General features: G+C 42.2%; 1 protein-coding gene across 1 annotated transcript in view; it reads left to right on the top strand.

Annotated features, from left to right (window-relative positions):
• Nucleotides 1-17,367, top strand: part of PDSS2 (decaprenyl diphosphate synthase subunit 2) — a 294,359-nt gene that overhangs the window by 119,331 nt on the left and 157,661 nt on the right. The window contains exon 2 of the mRNA XM_002714881.5: nt 1,682-1,816. Coding sequence (XP_002714927.5) covers nt 1,682-1,816 — 135 coding nt within the window. The remainder of the gene's footprint in view (nt 1-1,681; nt 1,817-17,367) is intronic.

The following is a 17,367-nucleotide window of genomic DNA, read 5'->3' on the forward strand; positions in this document are numbered from 1 at the left end:
AGTAGAGTGCTTCCCAACCTCCCTGCTGCAGTTTGGCCTTTAGGATGTAAGCAGATTGTTACATGATAATAATCAGTTTGAGGGCCAGCGCCATAGCTCACTTGGTTAATCCTCTCTCCGCAGTGCCGGCATCCCATGTGGGTGCTGGGTTCTAGTCCCCGTTGCTCCTCTTCCAGTCCAGCTCTCTGCTGTAGCCCCGGAGTGCAGTGGAGGATGACCCAAGTGCTTGGGCCTCTGCACCCGCATGGGAGACCAGGAATAAGCACCTGGCTCCTGGCTTCAGATCGGTGCAGCACCAACCGTAGCAGCCATTTGGGGACTGAACCAACAGAAGGAAGACCTTTCTCTCTGTCTCTCTTTCACTGTCTATAACTCTACTTGTCAAAAAAAAAAATAATAATAATAATAACCAGTTTGAAACACTTCTGATGGTTGTATTTGCTTCTCTTGTGGTGTAACCTAATCACTTTGACTTCATTTTCCTAGGAAGTTAGACTGTTTTTTAAAATCGCTAAGCTCACTAACTTTCTGAAGATCACTTATGGTTAAGAAGAAAATACCGATGAACAGAGAAATTACTATGGCTGTTACTTGGCAGAGAACCTGATGATTTGTCTTATTTTGAAACTCTGAGGGGGCCCTTTTAAAAATTTCTGTTTAGAGGCTTGAAGGGTTAACATTTTTCTTACATAATGTACTAAATCATTATTTTTGGCTATGCGAACTTAATTAACTTAAATTGATTCTTTTTTCAGAACTCACCAATGAAGTCTTAATGCAATAAAGTATTGTAATACTAATTTCTAATGTTTCCTCACCACATTCAAGAACTATATTTCAATATTATTTATGTTTGCTCTAATTATCTAAATATTTGATTAGTACTTGTGAGCTTTGTTCTGAATATTAATTCATTGTAATATATTACTCATAGTTTTCTTTCTTTTTAAAAATGGTGCCATTTATTTCTAATATGGCAACCATTTGTAATACTTTAAAAAGAAAATCCATTCCTGGGAATTATTCTTAGCCTCAGTTATAGCAGAAATTATGAAAGTTCAATCCTCATAATGAAAGAAATATGACATTCTGAGTTAAAGCCTTTTTGTTGCCTAGAATGATAATGCTTTCCATGAGTAATAGGAAATGGCAAGATTTCTGCTGATGGCATTCATTTCCATTTACTTATCAAATAAATTTTTAAGCCATTTTGGATTTGATTTAATCTCTTTCTGCTTCTCTGCCTCTGAAGACAAATTATTTTTCTACAACTCCTCCTTACTACCATCACCACCAAATACCATCACTTCATCCAAGCCATGTAATTGATATTTCAGCTTCTATCAACTGCCACCAAAGCCATGGGCTCCTCTTATTTTCAGAGCAAATGATTAGGATGCACAGGTAGGACATAAATAGTGGATAGAACCTGGGAGAGAAGGGAGCCAGATCATCAAGCCTCATAATTGGAGTCTGTCACCATGAAAACCAGCCATGAGTTTCTCCAGCTGTTTTCCTGAACTCGTTGCTTCCATGTGTTAATAACTCTTTCTTCCCCCAGCCCTGTTCCTTCTCATTGTCTGGTTTTAGAAGTTTGGGCATATTCGTATCCATTTTCGAACATGAGCTGACTGATTCTAGGAGGGTCTGTTAATCCTTTTCTTTCTTTTCTTGCTGGCAGGGGCCTTGTCCATGACAGCCGGCACAACCTGCAGTTGAGGGGACTGGTGGTGCTGCTTATTTCCAAAGCAGCTGGGCCCAGCAGTGTGGATGTCTCATGTCAGAACTATGACATGGTCAGTGGGATCTACTCATGGTAAGAAGAAATTAGCCTTTTTGCATTGCTCTCTAGGTCGTTTTTTTCTTTCACTGGACAGCAGATGGTAGAAATCGCTACTAAGCCGGCACGGAGGCTCACTAGGCTAATCCTCCGCCTTGCAGCGCTGGCACACCGGGTTCTAGTCCCGGTCGGGGCGCCGGATTCTGTCCCGGTTGCCCCTCTTCCAGGCCAGCTCTCTGCTGTGGCCAGGGAGTGCAGTGGAGGATGGCCCAAGTGCTTGGGCCCTGCACCCCATGGGAGACCAGGAGAAGCACCTGGCTCCTGCCTTTGGATCAGCGCGGTGCGCCGGCCGCAGCGCGCCGGCCGCGGTGGCCATTGGAGGGTGAACCAACGGCAAAGGAAGACCTTTCTCTCTGTCTCTCTCTCTCTCACTGTCCACTCTGCCTGTCAAAAATAAATAAATAAATAAATAAATAAATCGCTACTTTGTTTTTTTGTTGTTCTCCTATACAAAGATAAATTAAAATGCATTTTAAGAGTAGAATATTGGAGTTTACTCTTCCTATAAGTCCAGCATTCTTGACAAGCTGTATGCTTGACTCTGGTAAGTGACCCCCACATTTCTACCTTGAGCACTGACAGTTTTCTGTTTATGCCCCCCCCCCCCCCATTATGGTATTTTCTCTCTGTAGAGACTTCTTACTGCTTACTTGGAACAGAAATTTTTATTTTTATTTATTTAGTTATTTAGTTATTTATTATTATTATTTTTTTACAGGCAGAGTGGACAGTGAGAGAGAGAGACAGAGAGAAAGGTCTTCCTTTTTGTCGTTGGTTCACCCTCCAATGGCCGCCATGGCCAGTGCGCTGTGGCCGGCGCACCGCACTGATCCGAAGGCAGGAGCCAGGTGCTTCTCCTGGTCTCCCATGGGGTGCAGGGCCCAAGCACTTGGGCCATCCTCCGCTGCACTCCCGGGCCATAGCAGAGAGCTGGCCTGGAAGAGGGGCAACTGGGATAGAATCTGGCGCCCCGACCGGGACTAGAACCTGGTGTGTCAGCGCCACAGGCGGGGGATTAGCCTAGTGAGCCGTGGCGCCCGCTGAAATTTTTATATTTTACACATTTAGATTAAAAAGCAAATTTGTGAGTATATATTACTCATTTTCTGCATATAAAATGAACTTAAATTTTGGATTTTTTAAAAATCACATGTATTTTTAGAAACTCTGTATAAGCAATAATTTTATTTAATCCTAGCAAGTGAGCTTGGCACTGTGTTAAAAACCAATGTAAAAGTAACAATTCGCAGGTAGACTTTGATATGTGAAATTATAACCACTCTAAAAACATTGATGATAAGGCAGTTTTATTCACAAAAAGAAGCACTTCCAGAAAATATTTTTTAAAATATTTATTTGTTTGAAAGGCAGAGTGACAGAGAGAAAAGGAGAGACAGAGAGAAAGAGATCTTCCATCTGCTGGTTCACTGCCCAAATAGTTGCAATGGCCAGTGCTGGGCCAGATTGAAGCCAGGAGCTGGGAGCTCTGTTTAGGTTCTCACATGAGTGACAGAGTCCCAAGAAGCTGGGCCATCTTCTGCTGCTTTCCAAGGCACACTGACGGAGTGCTGGATTGGAAGTAGAGCAGCTGAGTCTCACTGGCACGCCAAAATGGGATGACAGTATTGCAGGTGGAGGCTCACCCTCTGTGCCACAATGCCAGTCCCTAGAAACTTTGACTTGTGGCTCATTGACCTTGTTGATTTACTTTAAAAAATCAATCTATGTCTTCCAGAGTTTTTTTAATTCCTCACAGTCTTGCCCATAAGTGTTTTTTTTTTTTTCTTCTTCTATACTATTTAGAAATGACTGTTGCTTGCTGGATCTGAAGTCCAGTCTGAAGTCGTTAACAAGCAAGCCAAGTCCCCGTGGTCACTCCTCCAGTCACCATATTTGTGTAGGCTGTCTACCAATTATCCATACAAGTTTCATCACTCCAAGGGATATCTTGGGATCATTTTAGTTCCAACTCACTCCAAAATAGTATATATTTGTTGAGTGCTTTTAGGTTACTGATCATTTTTATATCCCAGTTATCCTGTTTGATCCTCTTTGTGGATAAGAGCTGTGACATTTATTTTTCTCTTGAGAAAACAGATTCAGAAATCTTGAGAGGCCGGCGCTGTGACAAGGAAGTTTAAGCTGCCACCTGCAGGGCTAGCATCCCATATGGGCACTGCTTCAAGTCCTGGCTGCTCCACTTCCAACTCAGCTCCCTGCTAACATACCTCAGAAATCATGAGCAGATGGCCCAAGTGCTTGGGTCCCTGTACCCATATAGGAGACCCTGAAGAAGCTCCTGGCATCTGGCTTTGGCCTGGCCCAGCCCTGGCCATTGCAGCCATTTGGAGAATGAACCAGCGGATGGAAGATTTTTTTCTCTGTTTCTCTTCTCTCTTTCTGTATCTCTGCCTTTCAAATAAAAACATAAATAAATATTTTTTTAAAAAAAGAAATCTTGAAACTTTTTCAGATGACATAGCTGGCAAGTGGGAAAAGCTGAGAGACTTTAACAATAGTGCTGTTTCCCTCTACATCTCATTTTTTTCATTTCATCTTTCTAGTCTGTTTCAAAGAATTTATTTCACTTTTAGATTAGACTAGCCAATAAATTAATATTCCAAAAAGCCCTTTTTCTTACAAGGCTTACAAAACTTCTAAATGGAAAGCAACTTGGCAAATATTTAACATGAGGGTACTTCAGAAAGTAAGTGAAAAATGTGTATTATGAAAACTGTGTATGGATTTCAAGGGGGTTTTTACCACCAAAATAAACGCATTTTAAAATCTCATTTTCCATCAACTTTTTTTAAAGATTTATTTATTTATTTATTTATTTATTTGAAAGTCAGAGTTATACAGAGAGAGGGGAAGCAGAGAGAGAGAGAGAGAGATCTTCCTTCCGCTGGTTCACTCCCCAATTGGCCACAATGGCTGGAGCTGCACCAGTCCAATTCCAGGAGCCAGGAATTTCTTCCGGTTCTCCTTTGCGGGTGCAGGGGCCCAGGGACTTGGGCCATCTTCCATTGCTTTCCCAGGCCACAGCAGAGAGCTGGATCAGAAGTGGAGCAGCCGGGTCCCAAACCAGCATCCATATGGGATGCCTGTGCTTCAGGCCAGGGCGTTAACCCACTGCACCACAGTGCTGGCCCCTCCATCAACTTTTTTGAAGTATCCTTGAGTATATACATTCTTCTCTCAAACTTGCTATTTGAATTAGAGCTCAAAATACCTTAATTTTGCAGAAAACACTTGGCTAACTTCAACAGAGATAGCTAGAGAAAAAACACAAAGATCTAGAGTAAAAGCTAAAGGCTCCATGGATCCTGAAAAGCGGATTGACCTCGTGCCACCTTCTATTCCATGTATCTGTTTCCTATTCAAAATACTATTGATGTCCAATTTGCTGATTATGATCTTACTAGTCAAGTGTCTCCTTATCCATGTGAGTAATGACACATATTTTAATGAATACCAGCAGTGTTTTATTAACACTAATCCTAAAATAACCCCTGGAAAACACTACTTGACACATTAGTAAGTGTTCTATAAATGTTTGTTGCATGCATGAACCATCACACTGCTTCTTTTACAGAAGAGAAAGCCAATATTGAGGCTAAGGCTTGTCTAAAAATCTTCTAAATAGCAAACAACAGTTGGGATTGAAATTTCATTTATATTCTGAATTGTGTGCCTTTTCGCCTATGCAGGCGCTATGTTCTATATGTACGTGGTACCCCATGATATTATCTTGTGTTTCTGATTTCTAACCTAGACTCTCCTAAATAATCACATTGCTTCTAATCCTTCACGTAATATATTAGGTAGATGGCCATTGTAATCTGAACAATTTCAGTTAAAGAACGTTGTAAAAGGGCAAAATGTACATTTTGAACATGTAAACTTTTGAAATAACATAAGTGAGTTTTGTGTTCAGATATAAAGAAGCCACAGTTACATGTAGGAATGATCCTGGCATGGAGTTCCAAGCTGGTTCCTATAATCAAACTTGATCTAGTTAGTCATTGGTGTGTTTGGGTGTTTTACACACTTGTTAATGTGCTAAAGTAATTTGGCATAGTACTTTGAGAAAACATTAATTTGTTTGTGTACCACTAAAGTCATTTGTATGACTCCTGCTTCCTTAATTGTTCAAGTGTAACTTGCCAGAGGCTTGTATTTATAATGCCACAGTGAATTATTTAACATTTGCAGGAAATACTGATTTGGGAGCTTTTTAATTCACCTCCAAACTACTGGATTTACACTGTTGGTGTTTTCTCTCATAAACTTTGACTTTCCTGTCAGATAATGGAACCTGAGTAAATTACCTCTAAGGGACTAGAAGTAACTTAGGGGGATGTGTTTCATTTAGCCACAAGTTATAACGAGTAATGTAGATGTGTCTAGTGAATTTATCACATAAAGGCCAAGACAGGCAAAATTTACTCTAAAATATTCTAACTACATTTTGAAAAACAGATAAGAGAGTCATATTTATAATAAACATCCACCATAGCCTTTTGCTAATGAGAATGTAGAGTTTAGGTTTATTCTACCAACCTTTGCTTTTAAAAAACTGATTACAGCCGGCGCCGCGGCTCACTAGGCTAATCCTCCGCCTAGCGGCGCCGGCACACCGGGTTCTAGTCCTGGTTGGGGCGCCGGATTCTGTCCCGGTTGCCCCTCTTCCAGGCCAGCTCTCTGCTGTGGCCCAGGAGTGCAGTGGAGGATGGCCCAGGTGCTTGGGCCCTGCACCCCATGGGAGACCAGGAAAAAAGCACCTGGCTCCTGGCTCCTGCCATCGGATCAGCGCGGTGCGCCGGCTGCAGCGCGCTGGCCGCGGCGGCCATTGGAGGGTGAACCAACGGCAAAAGGAAGACCTTTCTCTGTCTCTCTCTCTCACTGTCCACTCTGCCTGTCAAAAAAAAAAAAAAAAAAAAAAACTGATTACAAGTCCAGTCTAATGAGTATTACTAAATGTGTAGATATCCCTAGCCATAACTGAGAAAATATGAATCATTGCCCCTCCATTCTGTTAATAATAGGGTATTTTTATTTTGTGTACAGAAAATCATTACAATATATTATACATAGTATTAAAAGTATAGGCTTTTCTAATGTCGCGTGACTATTAAAAATTTTTTTACTAATGGTTCAGCTTTATCAGTTATAAGAAGGGATTCAATTTCTTCTCATCTAATTAGCAGTTTAAAACAAATCACAAAGTGAATGCAATTTCTCTCTACCTTTATTCCCTGAATTTTCCCAGCATTTAACTGTGATAGAAGATACTTAGGCAAGTGTACCAAACACATTTTCTTTTCTTCCTCAATACCAAGCTAAACTATGTTTCCCAGCTTCCCTTACAATTCGCTGGGTGATGTGAGATATACCCATTACAGTCTGAGCGGAAGTGATGCTTACTATTTCCTGATGATAAAACTGTTGCATTTGTAACATTCTTTAAGCAGATCATGTTGGAAGTGATGCATTCAACGAGCCGGCGCCATGGCTCACTTGGTTAATCCTCTGCCTGCGGCACCAGCATCCCACATGGGCGCCGGGTTCTAGTCCTGGTTGCTCCTCTTCCAGTCCAGCTCTCTGCTGTGGCCCGGGAGGACCGTGGAGAATGGCCCAAGTGCTTGGGCCCCTGCACCCGCATGGGAGACCAGTAATAAGCACCTGGCTCCTGGCTCGGATTGGCGCAGTTCCGGCCGTAGCAGCCATTTGGGGACTGAACCAACTGAAGGAAAACCTTTCTCTCTATCTCTCCCTCTCTCTCTGTCTATAACTCTACCTGTCAAATAAATAAATAAATAAATTAAAAAAAAAGGAAGTGATGCATTCAGAATGAAAGATGTGGGTTGGTTACTCACAATAGAAGTTAAGACACCAGGGGCCGGCGCTGTTGCACAACGGGTTAGCGCCCTGAAGCGCCAGCATCCCATATGGGCGCCGGTTCTAATACCACTGCTCCTCTTCTGACTCAACTCTCTGCTATGGCCTGGGAAGTAGGAGATGGCCCAAGTCTTTGGGCCCCTGCACCCACGTGGGAGACCCAGAAGAAGCTCCTAGCTCCTGGCTTTGGATTGGCACAGCTCTGGCTGTGGCAGCCAATTTGGGAGTGAACCAGCAGATGGAAGGCCTCTCTCTCTCTCTGCCTCTCCTCTCTTAATTTACCTTTACTGTTTCTGTTAATGCTGTCACTATTCTGTTGCCTAGTTACCTTAGTGAATTTGGTCATCTTTCCTACCACCCTTTTACTTCCCTGGCAAATAAACTACCAGCTCGCAAATTTCTCCATGTCTCCTCTTTCAATACATTTCCACTCCGCTGTTTCAGACCTCTGTGACTCCATGTCTAAACTTTAGCATTTGCTGTTTGGTCTTTCTCTGGATGTTCCTCCTTCAGAGTCTTCCTCTTAGACCTGCTAAATCCAACACCCTAAATTCCTAGTTTGATCACACAATGAACGAATATTAAGCACTTACTATGTGTGTGTTTGATGCAGTAGATACGAACTGAATAGTGTGTATTTTCCCTCGTGACCTTAGCATCAGGGAATATGCAAATTTATAAATAGCTGAAATACTAACTGTAGGTGCTGTAAATAGAGTATCTCAGAGTGTATGGAGGTATTAAGCATGTTGGAAGGAAGAAAGGAGAAAATTTCAGAAAAGGGAACCATTCAGGGCTTACAAAATAGGAACTTGTAAGTAAGCTTTGAAGGTAACTAGGAGGTCATCAGTTGGAGGAAAGAGGTGAGTCGGGGGCAGAGTATAGAGTGCTTATTTCCTAAGCAGAGAAGTAAGGAACTCTCTGATCAAAGGCGGGGTATGAAAGTACCTGGAAGGGTCCAGAGAAGTGCCATCCTTTTTTTTTTTTTTTTTTTTTTGTAATAAATGTGAATTTACAAAGTGCAACTTTTGTATTGTGCCCCCCCAACCTCCCTCCCTCCCACAGCCCTCCCCTCTCCCACTCCCTCTCCCATCCCGCCCTTCATCGAGTTTCATTTTCAATTACCTTCATATACAGAAGATCAACTTAGTATATACTAAGCAAGGATTTCAACAGGCTGCACTCACACAACCGCACAAGGTATAGGGTATTGTTCAACTAGTAGTGTTGTCTTTAAGTTTCATAGAGGTCCTACGTGGGAAGCATGTACCCAGTGACTCCCGTAGTTGATTTAACAATTGAGAAGTGCCATCCTTGTAATAGGCACTCGGTTCATAATTATTACAGAAATGTACAAATATAGAGAACAGAGATTACCTTCATTATGTATATAACTGCTACAGATGGAATTGTATCCTCTCAGAATTCATATACTGCAGACCTAACCCCCAGTACCTCAGAAAGTAATCTTATTTGGAGATAGGGTCCTCATGAGGAAATCAAGTAAAATGAAGTCATTAAAATAGACCCTTTACTAGTTGAGATCCTTATGAGAAGGATGAATCTGGACACTGCCATGCTATACAGAGAGATCACCCCATGTGGTGAAGACAGCCGTCTGCAAGCCAAGGAGAGTAGCTAGAACACATTCTTCCCCATAGCCAAAGCGAACTCGTATAGTAAGGCATCAGGATGTGGAGATGAAATGGAAAAAGAGAGATTGTGAAAGACCTGAGGAATTAGGCTATTTCCTGGAGAAATAGTGGGGAGCTATCCAAGTAGTAGCAGGACTTGGAATCCGCAAATAGACTGCACCACCCTCCAGCCAAGCCTCTGCTTGTACTTCAGAAAATGTTTTTAAGAATTAAATGAGGGGTGCCCATGCTGTGGCATAGTAGATTAAGCCTCCACCTGTGGTGCAGGCCTCCCATATAGGCACTGGTTCATGTCCTGGCTGCTTGTCTTCCATTCCAGCTTTCTGCTAATGGCCTTGGAAGGCAGTTGGAGGATGCCCAAGTGCTTGGGCCCCTGCATCCACATGGGAGACTTGGAAGAAGCTCCTGGCTCCTGGCTTCAGATCAACCCAGATCTTGTCTTAGTGGCCATTTGGGGAGTGAACCAGTGGATGGAAGATTTACCCCTACCCCAACCCCATAACTCTGCCTTTCAAATAAATAAATAAGTCTTAAAAAAAAAAAACAGAAAGAAAATGTGATGGCAGATTATAAGTATGGTAATGAAGACAGTGTGGTATTGGCAAAAGGATAAATAGATCATAAAACAGAATAGAGAGCCCTTAAAAAAAGACCTTCATAAGTATAGCCAACCAGTTTTGACAAGCAAGGATATTACAATGGAGAAAACATCATCTTTTCAATAGATGGTGTTGGAACAACTGGACATCCCTATGCAAAAAAAAAAAAAAAAAAAGTAGATACAGTCTTATAACACTTAAAAATCATTGTCCCTCCATTCTGTTAATAATAAGGTATTTTTATTTTGTGTGCAAAAGATCATTACAGTATATTATACATAGTAGTAAAAGTATAGACTTTTCTAATGTCACATGACTGTGGGGCCAGTGCTATGGCATAGTAGGTTAAGCCTCTGCCTATGGCACCAACTTCCTATGTGGGCACCAGTTTGTGTCCTGGCTGCTCCTCTTCTGTTCCAGCTCTCTGCTAATGGCCTTGGGAGGCAGTGGAGGATGGCCCAAGTGCTTGAGCCCCTGCACCCAGGTGGGAGACCAAGAAGAAGCTCCTAGCTCTTGGCTTTAGATTGGCCCAGCTCCAGCCATTGCAACCATTTAGGGAGTGAGCCATCAGATGGAAGACCTCTGTCTCTGTCTTTCTCTCTCTCGGTTTGTAACTCTGCCTCTCAAATAAGTAAGTCTTAATTAAATGAGGAACCCAGCATTGTGGTGCAGTTTGTAAAGCCGTGCTTAGGACAGTATCCCATACTGGAGCACTGGTTTGAGTATCAGCTGCTCTGTGTCCAATCCAGTTTCCTGGTAATAGGCCTGGAAGGCAGCAGATGGGGACTCAAGTACTTAGGTCCCTGCCACCCCTGTGGGAGACCTAGTTGGAGTTCCTGGTTTCTGTCTTCAGCCTAGCCCAGACCAGGCTATTGTGGCCATTTGGGCAGTGAACTGTGCATGTGAGATTTTTCTCTCTCTTTCTCTCTCTCTCTCTCTCTCTCTCTCTCTCAAATGACTAAATATATCTTTTTAAAAAGGAATAAAAGGGAGGCAGACGTTTAGTGCAGTGGTTAAGATGACACTTGGGATGCCCGCATCCCATATCAGGGTGCCTAGATTTGAGTTCCAGCTCTGCTTACAATTCCAGCTTCCTGATATTGCAGGCCCTGGAGACAGCAGGTGATGGCTCGTGTACATGGGTCCCTATATCCCTATGGGAGACCTGGATGGAGTTCCTGGCTGCTGGCTCCTGGCTTCAGCCTGGCCCGACCTGGGCTATTGCAGGCATTTGGGGAGTAAACCAGCTGTCTCTTTCTCTCTGCCTTTCAAACAAAATAAAAATAAATAATTTTTGAAAGAATTAAATACGTGAATAGGAAACAGACTTGGAGGGGCTACGGAGGTTTTGCCCAAAGCACTCAGTTAAAAATTTGTTGAACCACCCTCAGACCCATTAGATCCTCTGATTTATCCCCTTTTTCTACCCAGTATTTCTCAATTTATATTCCAGGGCTACAGAGATTGACAAAAGGCCCTATGATGAAGTGAATGTGTGCACGCTGGTGTTACGGTTTAGATGTTAGCTTGGATGTTCCCCAAAAGTTCGTATGTTGAGGGGGCAGAAATGGTCTCCAAAGTCTTTTGTCAATAGTGAATGGATTAAGGGTAAAGATGATCTAATTATGGTGTGCAGGAGGTGGGCCCAGTGGGAGTCCTTTTTAGGTCATTGGGGACTTAACCTCAGAAGGTGGTTCTCATGAGGGGGCTGGTCTTGTAGGCCAAGTTCAGCCCAGCTGTTCCCTCTCTTCTGCCTGGCTCACCGTGTGATCCTTCCTCCCATTACCCTCAGCAGATGCCAGCCAGGTAGACTGCCTAGTCTTGAGCTGTGGACTTCCAAAGCTGTAAGCTGAAATAGGCCTTCTTTCTTCCTAAGTAGCATCTCTCAGATATTTTACTTGTAGCAAAGAAAACTTAATATACCAGGTTAAACAGAATTATAAAGATTTCTTCATTTCAAACTCCATGGGAGTTGTTATATGCATATGGTATGCATTGTGAATCTGCAAGAGATATCATTTCCTCATTATTTGACTATAGAATCCTTTAACTTCTATCAACAGTTCATCTTGTGGAATGCTACAAAACTTTGGTAAATGTTATTCTGTTTCAGGCTGTCTGAATTTCAATCCTTATGGAAACCCTGTGAGGCAGAAATAATAGTTTTTTTTTAAGATTTATTTATTTTATTTGAAAGTCAGAGTTACAGAGAAAGAGAGAGGCAGAGAGAGAGAGAGAGAGAGGTCTTCCATCTGATGGTTCATTCCCCAGCTGGCCGCAACAGCTGGAGCTGCGCCAATCCGAAGCCAGGAGCCAGGAGGTTCCTCTGGGTCTCCCACGTGGGTGCAGGGGCCCAAGGACTTGGGCCATCTTCTACTGCTTTCCTAGGCCATAGCAGAGAGCTGGATTGGAAGTGGAGCAGCTGGGTCTCGAACCGGTGCCCATATGGGATGCTGGCACTTCAGGCCAGGGTGTTAACCCGCTGCGCCACAGCGCCGGCCCCAGAAATAATAGTTTCATCAATGAGAAAGCTGAAACATAGAAAGGTAGTGACTTTCTGATGTCTCACATTAGGTGATCAAGAAGGGGAAGAAATATATCAAATTGGTTATAAATTGCAGGAGTTCAAATTCTTATTCTATAACTTACTAGCTGTGTGACTCCCAGACAAGTTAGGTAACCTGTCTGTACCTTGTAGATTTGTTTGTTGGGTTGAGGTAATATGACAGAGGATCTCTGTGAGACCTCAGAGGAAAGAAATGGTCATCAAAGAAGGAGATACTCTTCTCTGAAGGGAAGAGAGAACATCCACTTTGCTTATGGCCATGTCCAAATACTGATGGAGTCTGTGGTCACAAAAGGCTATATATATCTATATCAATATCTATAGCCTTGGCAAGAGCCTCGGATGATCACTGATGTCATAAAAAAGAATGTTAATTGTTAAAGGAACAGCAGTAGTCACTGTGCACTTGCTCCCCATATAGGACCTCTGTCCCTACTGAATTGCAATATGAGAATCGACTGCAAATTCTCTCCCCAAACTGTACTCTATATATTGTGTGTGAGCGTGGGTGCAAATTGTTGAAGTCTATGATTAGCATGGAGTTGGTCCTCTGTATATAAAGTCATACTAAAAATGAACCATAATGAAGAAGGAGATGGGAGAGGGAGAAGGAGGTGGGATGGGAGCTGGGGGAAAGAACCACTGTATTCCTAAAGTTGTATCTATGTAAAAATGCATTCATTAAATAAATTTTTTTTAAAAAAGAAGGTAATATGTATAATACTTTTAAACTGTGCTTAATGAGTATTGCCTGTTATTGTTATTGCAGATCCCTGCTTCATGTCTTGTATTACATTTCTTGGTCCTTTAGAACAGGCATGTAGCTTTGTATACCTTCATATGTCACCAGTGCCTTGGACATAGTATTTATTTAAGTCTTTGGATGGCTGGATATTCAGTAGAACATTGTATTCTAGGCCAAATTAAATGTACACTTACAAATTTCAAATTTAAAAATAACAAATTTTAAAGCATGTCAATTATGTTTTTATAACAAGTACTTTTAAAAAAAGTGACATAGTGGGTAAAGCCACCTCCTGCAGTACCAGCATCCCGTATGGGCAACGGTTGAGTTCTGGCTGCTCCACTTCTGATCCAATTCTCTGCTATGGACTGGGAAAGCAATGAAAGATGGCTTAAATCCTTGGGCCCCTCTACCCACATGGGAGACCCAGTGCCTCTGCCTCTGCCTCTGCCTCTTTGTGACACTGCCTTTCAAATAAATAAAATAAATCTAAAAAAATGTAGGTGGCAGGAGCCCAAACACTTGGGCCATCTTCTGCTTTTCTCAGGCTATTAGCAGGGAGCTGGATTGAAAGTGGAGCAACTGGGACACAAACCAGCACCCACATGGGATGCGGGTGTTGCAGGAGGTGTCTGCCTGCTATGACACAATGCCAGCCCTGAAACAAGTACTTCTATCATTATTTACATGATTTTTAGGGGGCAGGTGAGCTAATGAATGAGAATAAAATTATCAACTGAATATTTTCTGTAAGTGAAAATTGATCTTGCTTGATGGAGTGTTAAGGGAAGTAGTGGTGGTGTATTTGGAGGCCTGTGTGAAATCATCTTGAGAAGAAAACTGGAGAATAGATATAAAAAGCTGTGAAAGGGGCCAGTTATTTTGTTTTTCTATAAACCTTTGAATTAGGAAATTGGACTTGGTCTCAGCTGCAAATATTGTGGTTCATAATTTGTCATTTTAATGTTATACTAATTAGGATCTGATGACTTCTAATTATAGTAACAATAGGCTGTGACTATCAATCCTCACCTTCATTCCACTTATTAGAATGTGTCTAGCACTTAAAAATGCCAAACAAAATTAGCAAACTGTACTCATTTTACTCTTGGGGATTGAATAAATCAAAAAGTATCTTAAGAAGTGAGGCTTAAATAGGAGCATGTTCATATTATTTATTTAGGACTCAATTATATAAATATGAAGTAATGAATATTGAAATATATAGCATTTTTAGAAACTATTATGAATTTTTTCTTTTAAGAAAAAAAACTTTATAGAAAAAGTCAGAAGTAAACCACACTCATCTGTATTAAAGGTGGTTGCAGAGTGGGGATAGAGTGTGTTAAGAACAAGTTCAGGGACACAAATAGTCAAAGTCTGGGCTGGTGCTGTGGTGTAGCAGGTAAAGCCACTGCCTGCGGTGCTGACATCCCATATGGGCGCCAGTTCAAGTCCTGGCTGCTCCACTTCTGGTCCAGTTCTCTGCTATGGCCTGGGAAAGCAGTGGAAGATGGCCCAAGTTCTTGGGTCACTGCAACCACATGGGAGACCTGGAGGAAACTCCTGGCTCCTGGTTTTCGATCAGCACAGCTCTGGCTGTTGTGGCCATTTGGGGAGTGAACCAGTGGATCGGAGACCTCTCTCTGCCTCTGCCTCTGCCTCTGCCTCTCTGTGGCTCTTCCTTTCAAATAAATAAATAAGTAGTCAACAATGCTTTCTAATAGTCAAAGCGGACTTTGTCATTTTTTCAGCTTTTTTTTAAACTTTTATTTAATAAATATGAATTTCCAAAGTACAGCTTTTGGATTATAGTGGCTTTTCCCCCACCCCCATAACTTCCCTCCAACCCGCAGCCTCCCATCTCCCACTCCCTTTCCCATTCCATTCACATCAAGATTCATTTTCAATTACCTTTATATACGGAAGATCAATTTAGTATATATTAAGTAAAGATTTCAACCGTTTACACCCACACAGAAACACAAAGTGTAAAGTACTGTTTGAGTACTAGTTAAAGCATTATTTACATTGTACAACACATTAAGGACAGAGATCCTACATGAGGAGTAAGTGCACAATGACTCCTGTTGTTGACTTAACAATTGACACTCTTGTTTATGGCATTGATAATCACCCTAGGCTCTTGTCATGGGTCGCCAAGGCTATGGAAGCCTTTTGAGTTTGCAACTCTGATCTTATTTAGACAAGATCATAGTCAAAGTGGAAGTTCTCTTCCTCCCTTCAGAGAAAGGTACCTCCTTCTTTGATGGCCCGTTCTTTCCACTGGGATCTTACTTGCAGAGATCTTTCATTTAGTTTTTTGTTGTTGTTGTTTGTTGTTGGTTTTTTTTTTCCCCCCAGAGTGTCTTGGCTTTCTATACCTAAAATACTCTCATGGGCTCTTCAGCCAGATCCGAATGCCTTAAGGGCTGATTCTGAGGTCAGAGTGCTGTTTAGGACATCTGCCATTCTATGAGTCTGCTGTGTATCCTGCTTCCCATGTTGGATCGTTCTCTCCTTTTTATTCTATCAGTTAGTATTTGCAGACACTAGTCTTGTTTATGTGATCCCTTTGACTCTTAGACCTATCAGTATGATCAATTGTGAACTGAAATTGATCACTTGGACTAGTGAGATGGCATTGATACATGCCACCTTGATGGGATTGAATTGGAATCCCCTGGCACGTTTCTAACTCTACTGTTTGGGGCAAGTCCAATTGAGCATGTCCCAAACTGTACATCTCCTCCCTCTCTATTCCCACTCTTATATTTAGCAGAGATCACTTTTCAGTTAAATTTAAACACCTAAGAATAATTGTGTGTTAATTACAGAGTTCAACCAATAGTATTAAGTAGAACAACAACAACAAAAATACTAAAAGCACAGCAGCCAAAGCCAAAATTAACAATTGGGATTGCATCAAATTGAGAAGTTTCTGTACTGCAAAAGAAACAGTCAGGAAAGTGAAGAGGCAACTGATAGAATGGGAAAAAATATTTGCAAACTATGCAACAGATAAAGGATAAATAACTAGAATCTACAAAGAGATCAAGAAACTCCACAACAACAAAACAAACAACTCACTTAAGAGATGGGCCAAAGGCCGGCGCCGTGGCTCAATAGGCTAATCCTCCACCTTGTGGTGCCTGCACACCGGGTTCTAGTCCCGGTCGGGGTGCCGGATTCTGTCCCGGTTGCCTCTCTTCCAGGCCAGCTCTCTGCTGTGGCCAGGGAGTGCAGTGGAGGATGGCCCAAGTGCTTGGGCCCTGCACCCCATGGGAGATCAGGAGAAGCACCTGGCTCCTGGCTTTGGATCAGCCCGGTGCGCTGGCCACGGCGGCCATTGGAGGGCGAACCAACAGCAAAAGGAAGACCTTTCTCTCTGTCTCTCTCTCTCTCTCACTGTTCACTCTGCCTGTCGGGAAAAAAAAAAAAAAAAAAAAAGAGAGAGAGAGAGAGATGGGCCAAAGACCTCAATAGACATTTTTCAGAAGAGGAAATCCAAATGGCCAACAGACACATGAAAAATTGTTCAGGATCACTAGCGATCAGGGAAATGCAAGTCAAAACCACAATGAGGTTTCACCTCACCCCGGTTAGAATGGCTTACATTCAGAAATCTACCAACAACAGAGGCTGGCGAGGATCTGTTGGGGAAAAAGGGACACTAATCCACTGTTGGTGGGAATGCAAACTGGTCAAGCCACTATGGAAGTCAGTCTGGAGATTCCTCAGAAACCTGAATATAACCCTAACATTCAACCCAGCCATCCCACTCCTTGGAATTTACCCAAAGGAAATTAAATGGGCAAACAAAAAAGCTGTCTGCACCTTAATGTTTATTGCAGCTCAATTCACAATAGCTAAGACCTGGAATCAACCTAAACACCCATCAACAGTAGACTGGATAAAGAAATTATGGGACATGTGCTCTATAGAATACTATACAGCAGTCAAAAACAATGAAATCCGGTCATTTGCAACAAAATGAGGAATCTGGAAAACATTATGCTGTGTGAAATAAGCCAGTCCCAAAGGGACAAATATCATATGTT

Source organism: Oryctolagus cuniculus, chromosome 5 (genome assembly GCF_964237555.1).
Source record: "Oryctolagus cuniculus chromosome 5, mOryCun1.1, whole genome shotgun sequence".
Classification (NCBI taxonomy): Eukaryota; Metazoa; Chordata; class Mammalia; order Lagomorpha; family Leporidae; genus Oryctolagus; species Oryctolagus cuniculus.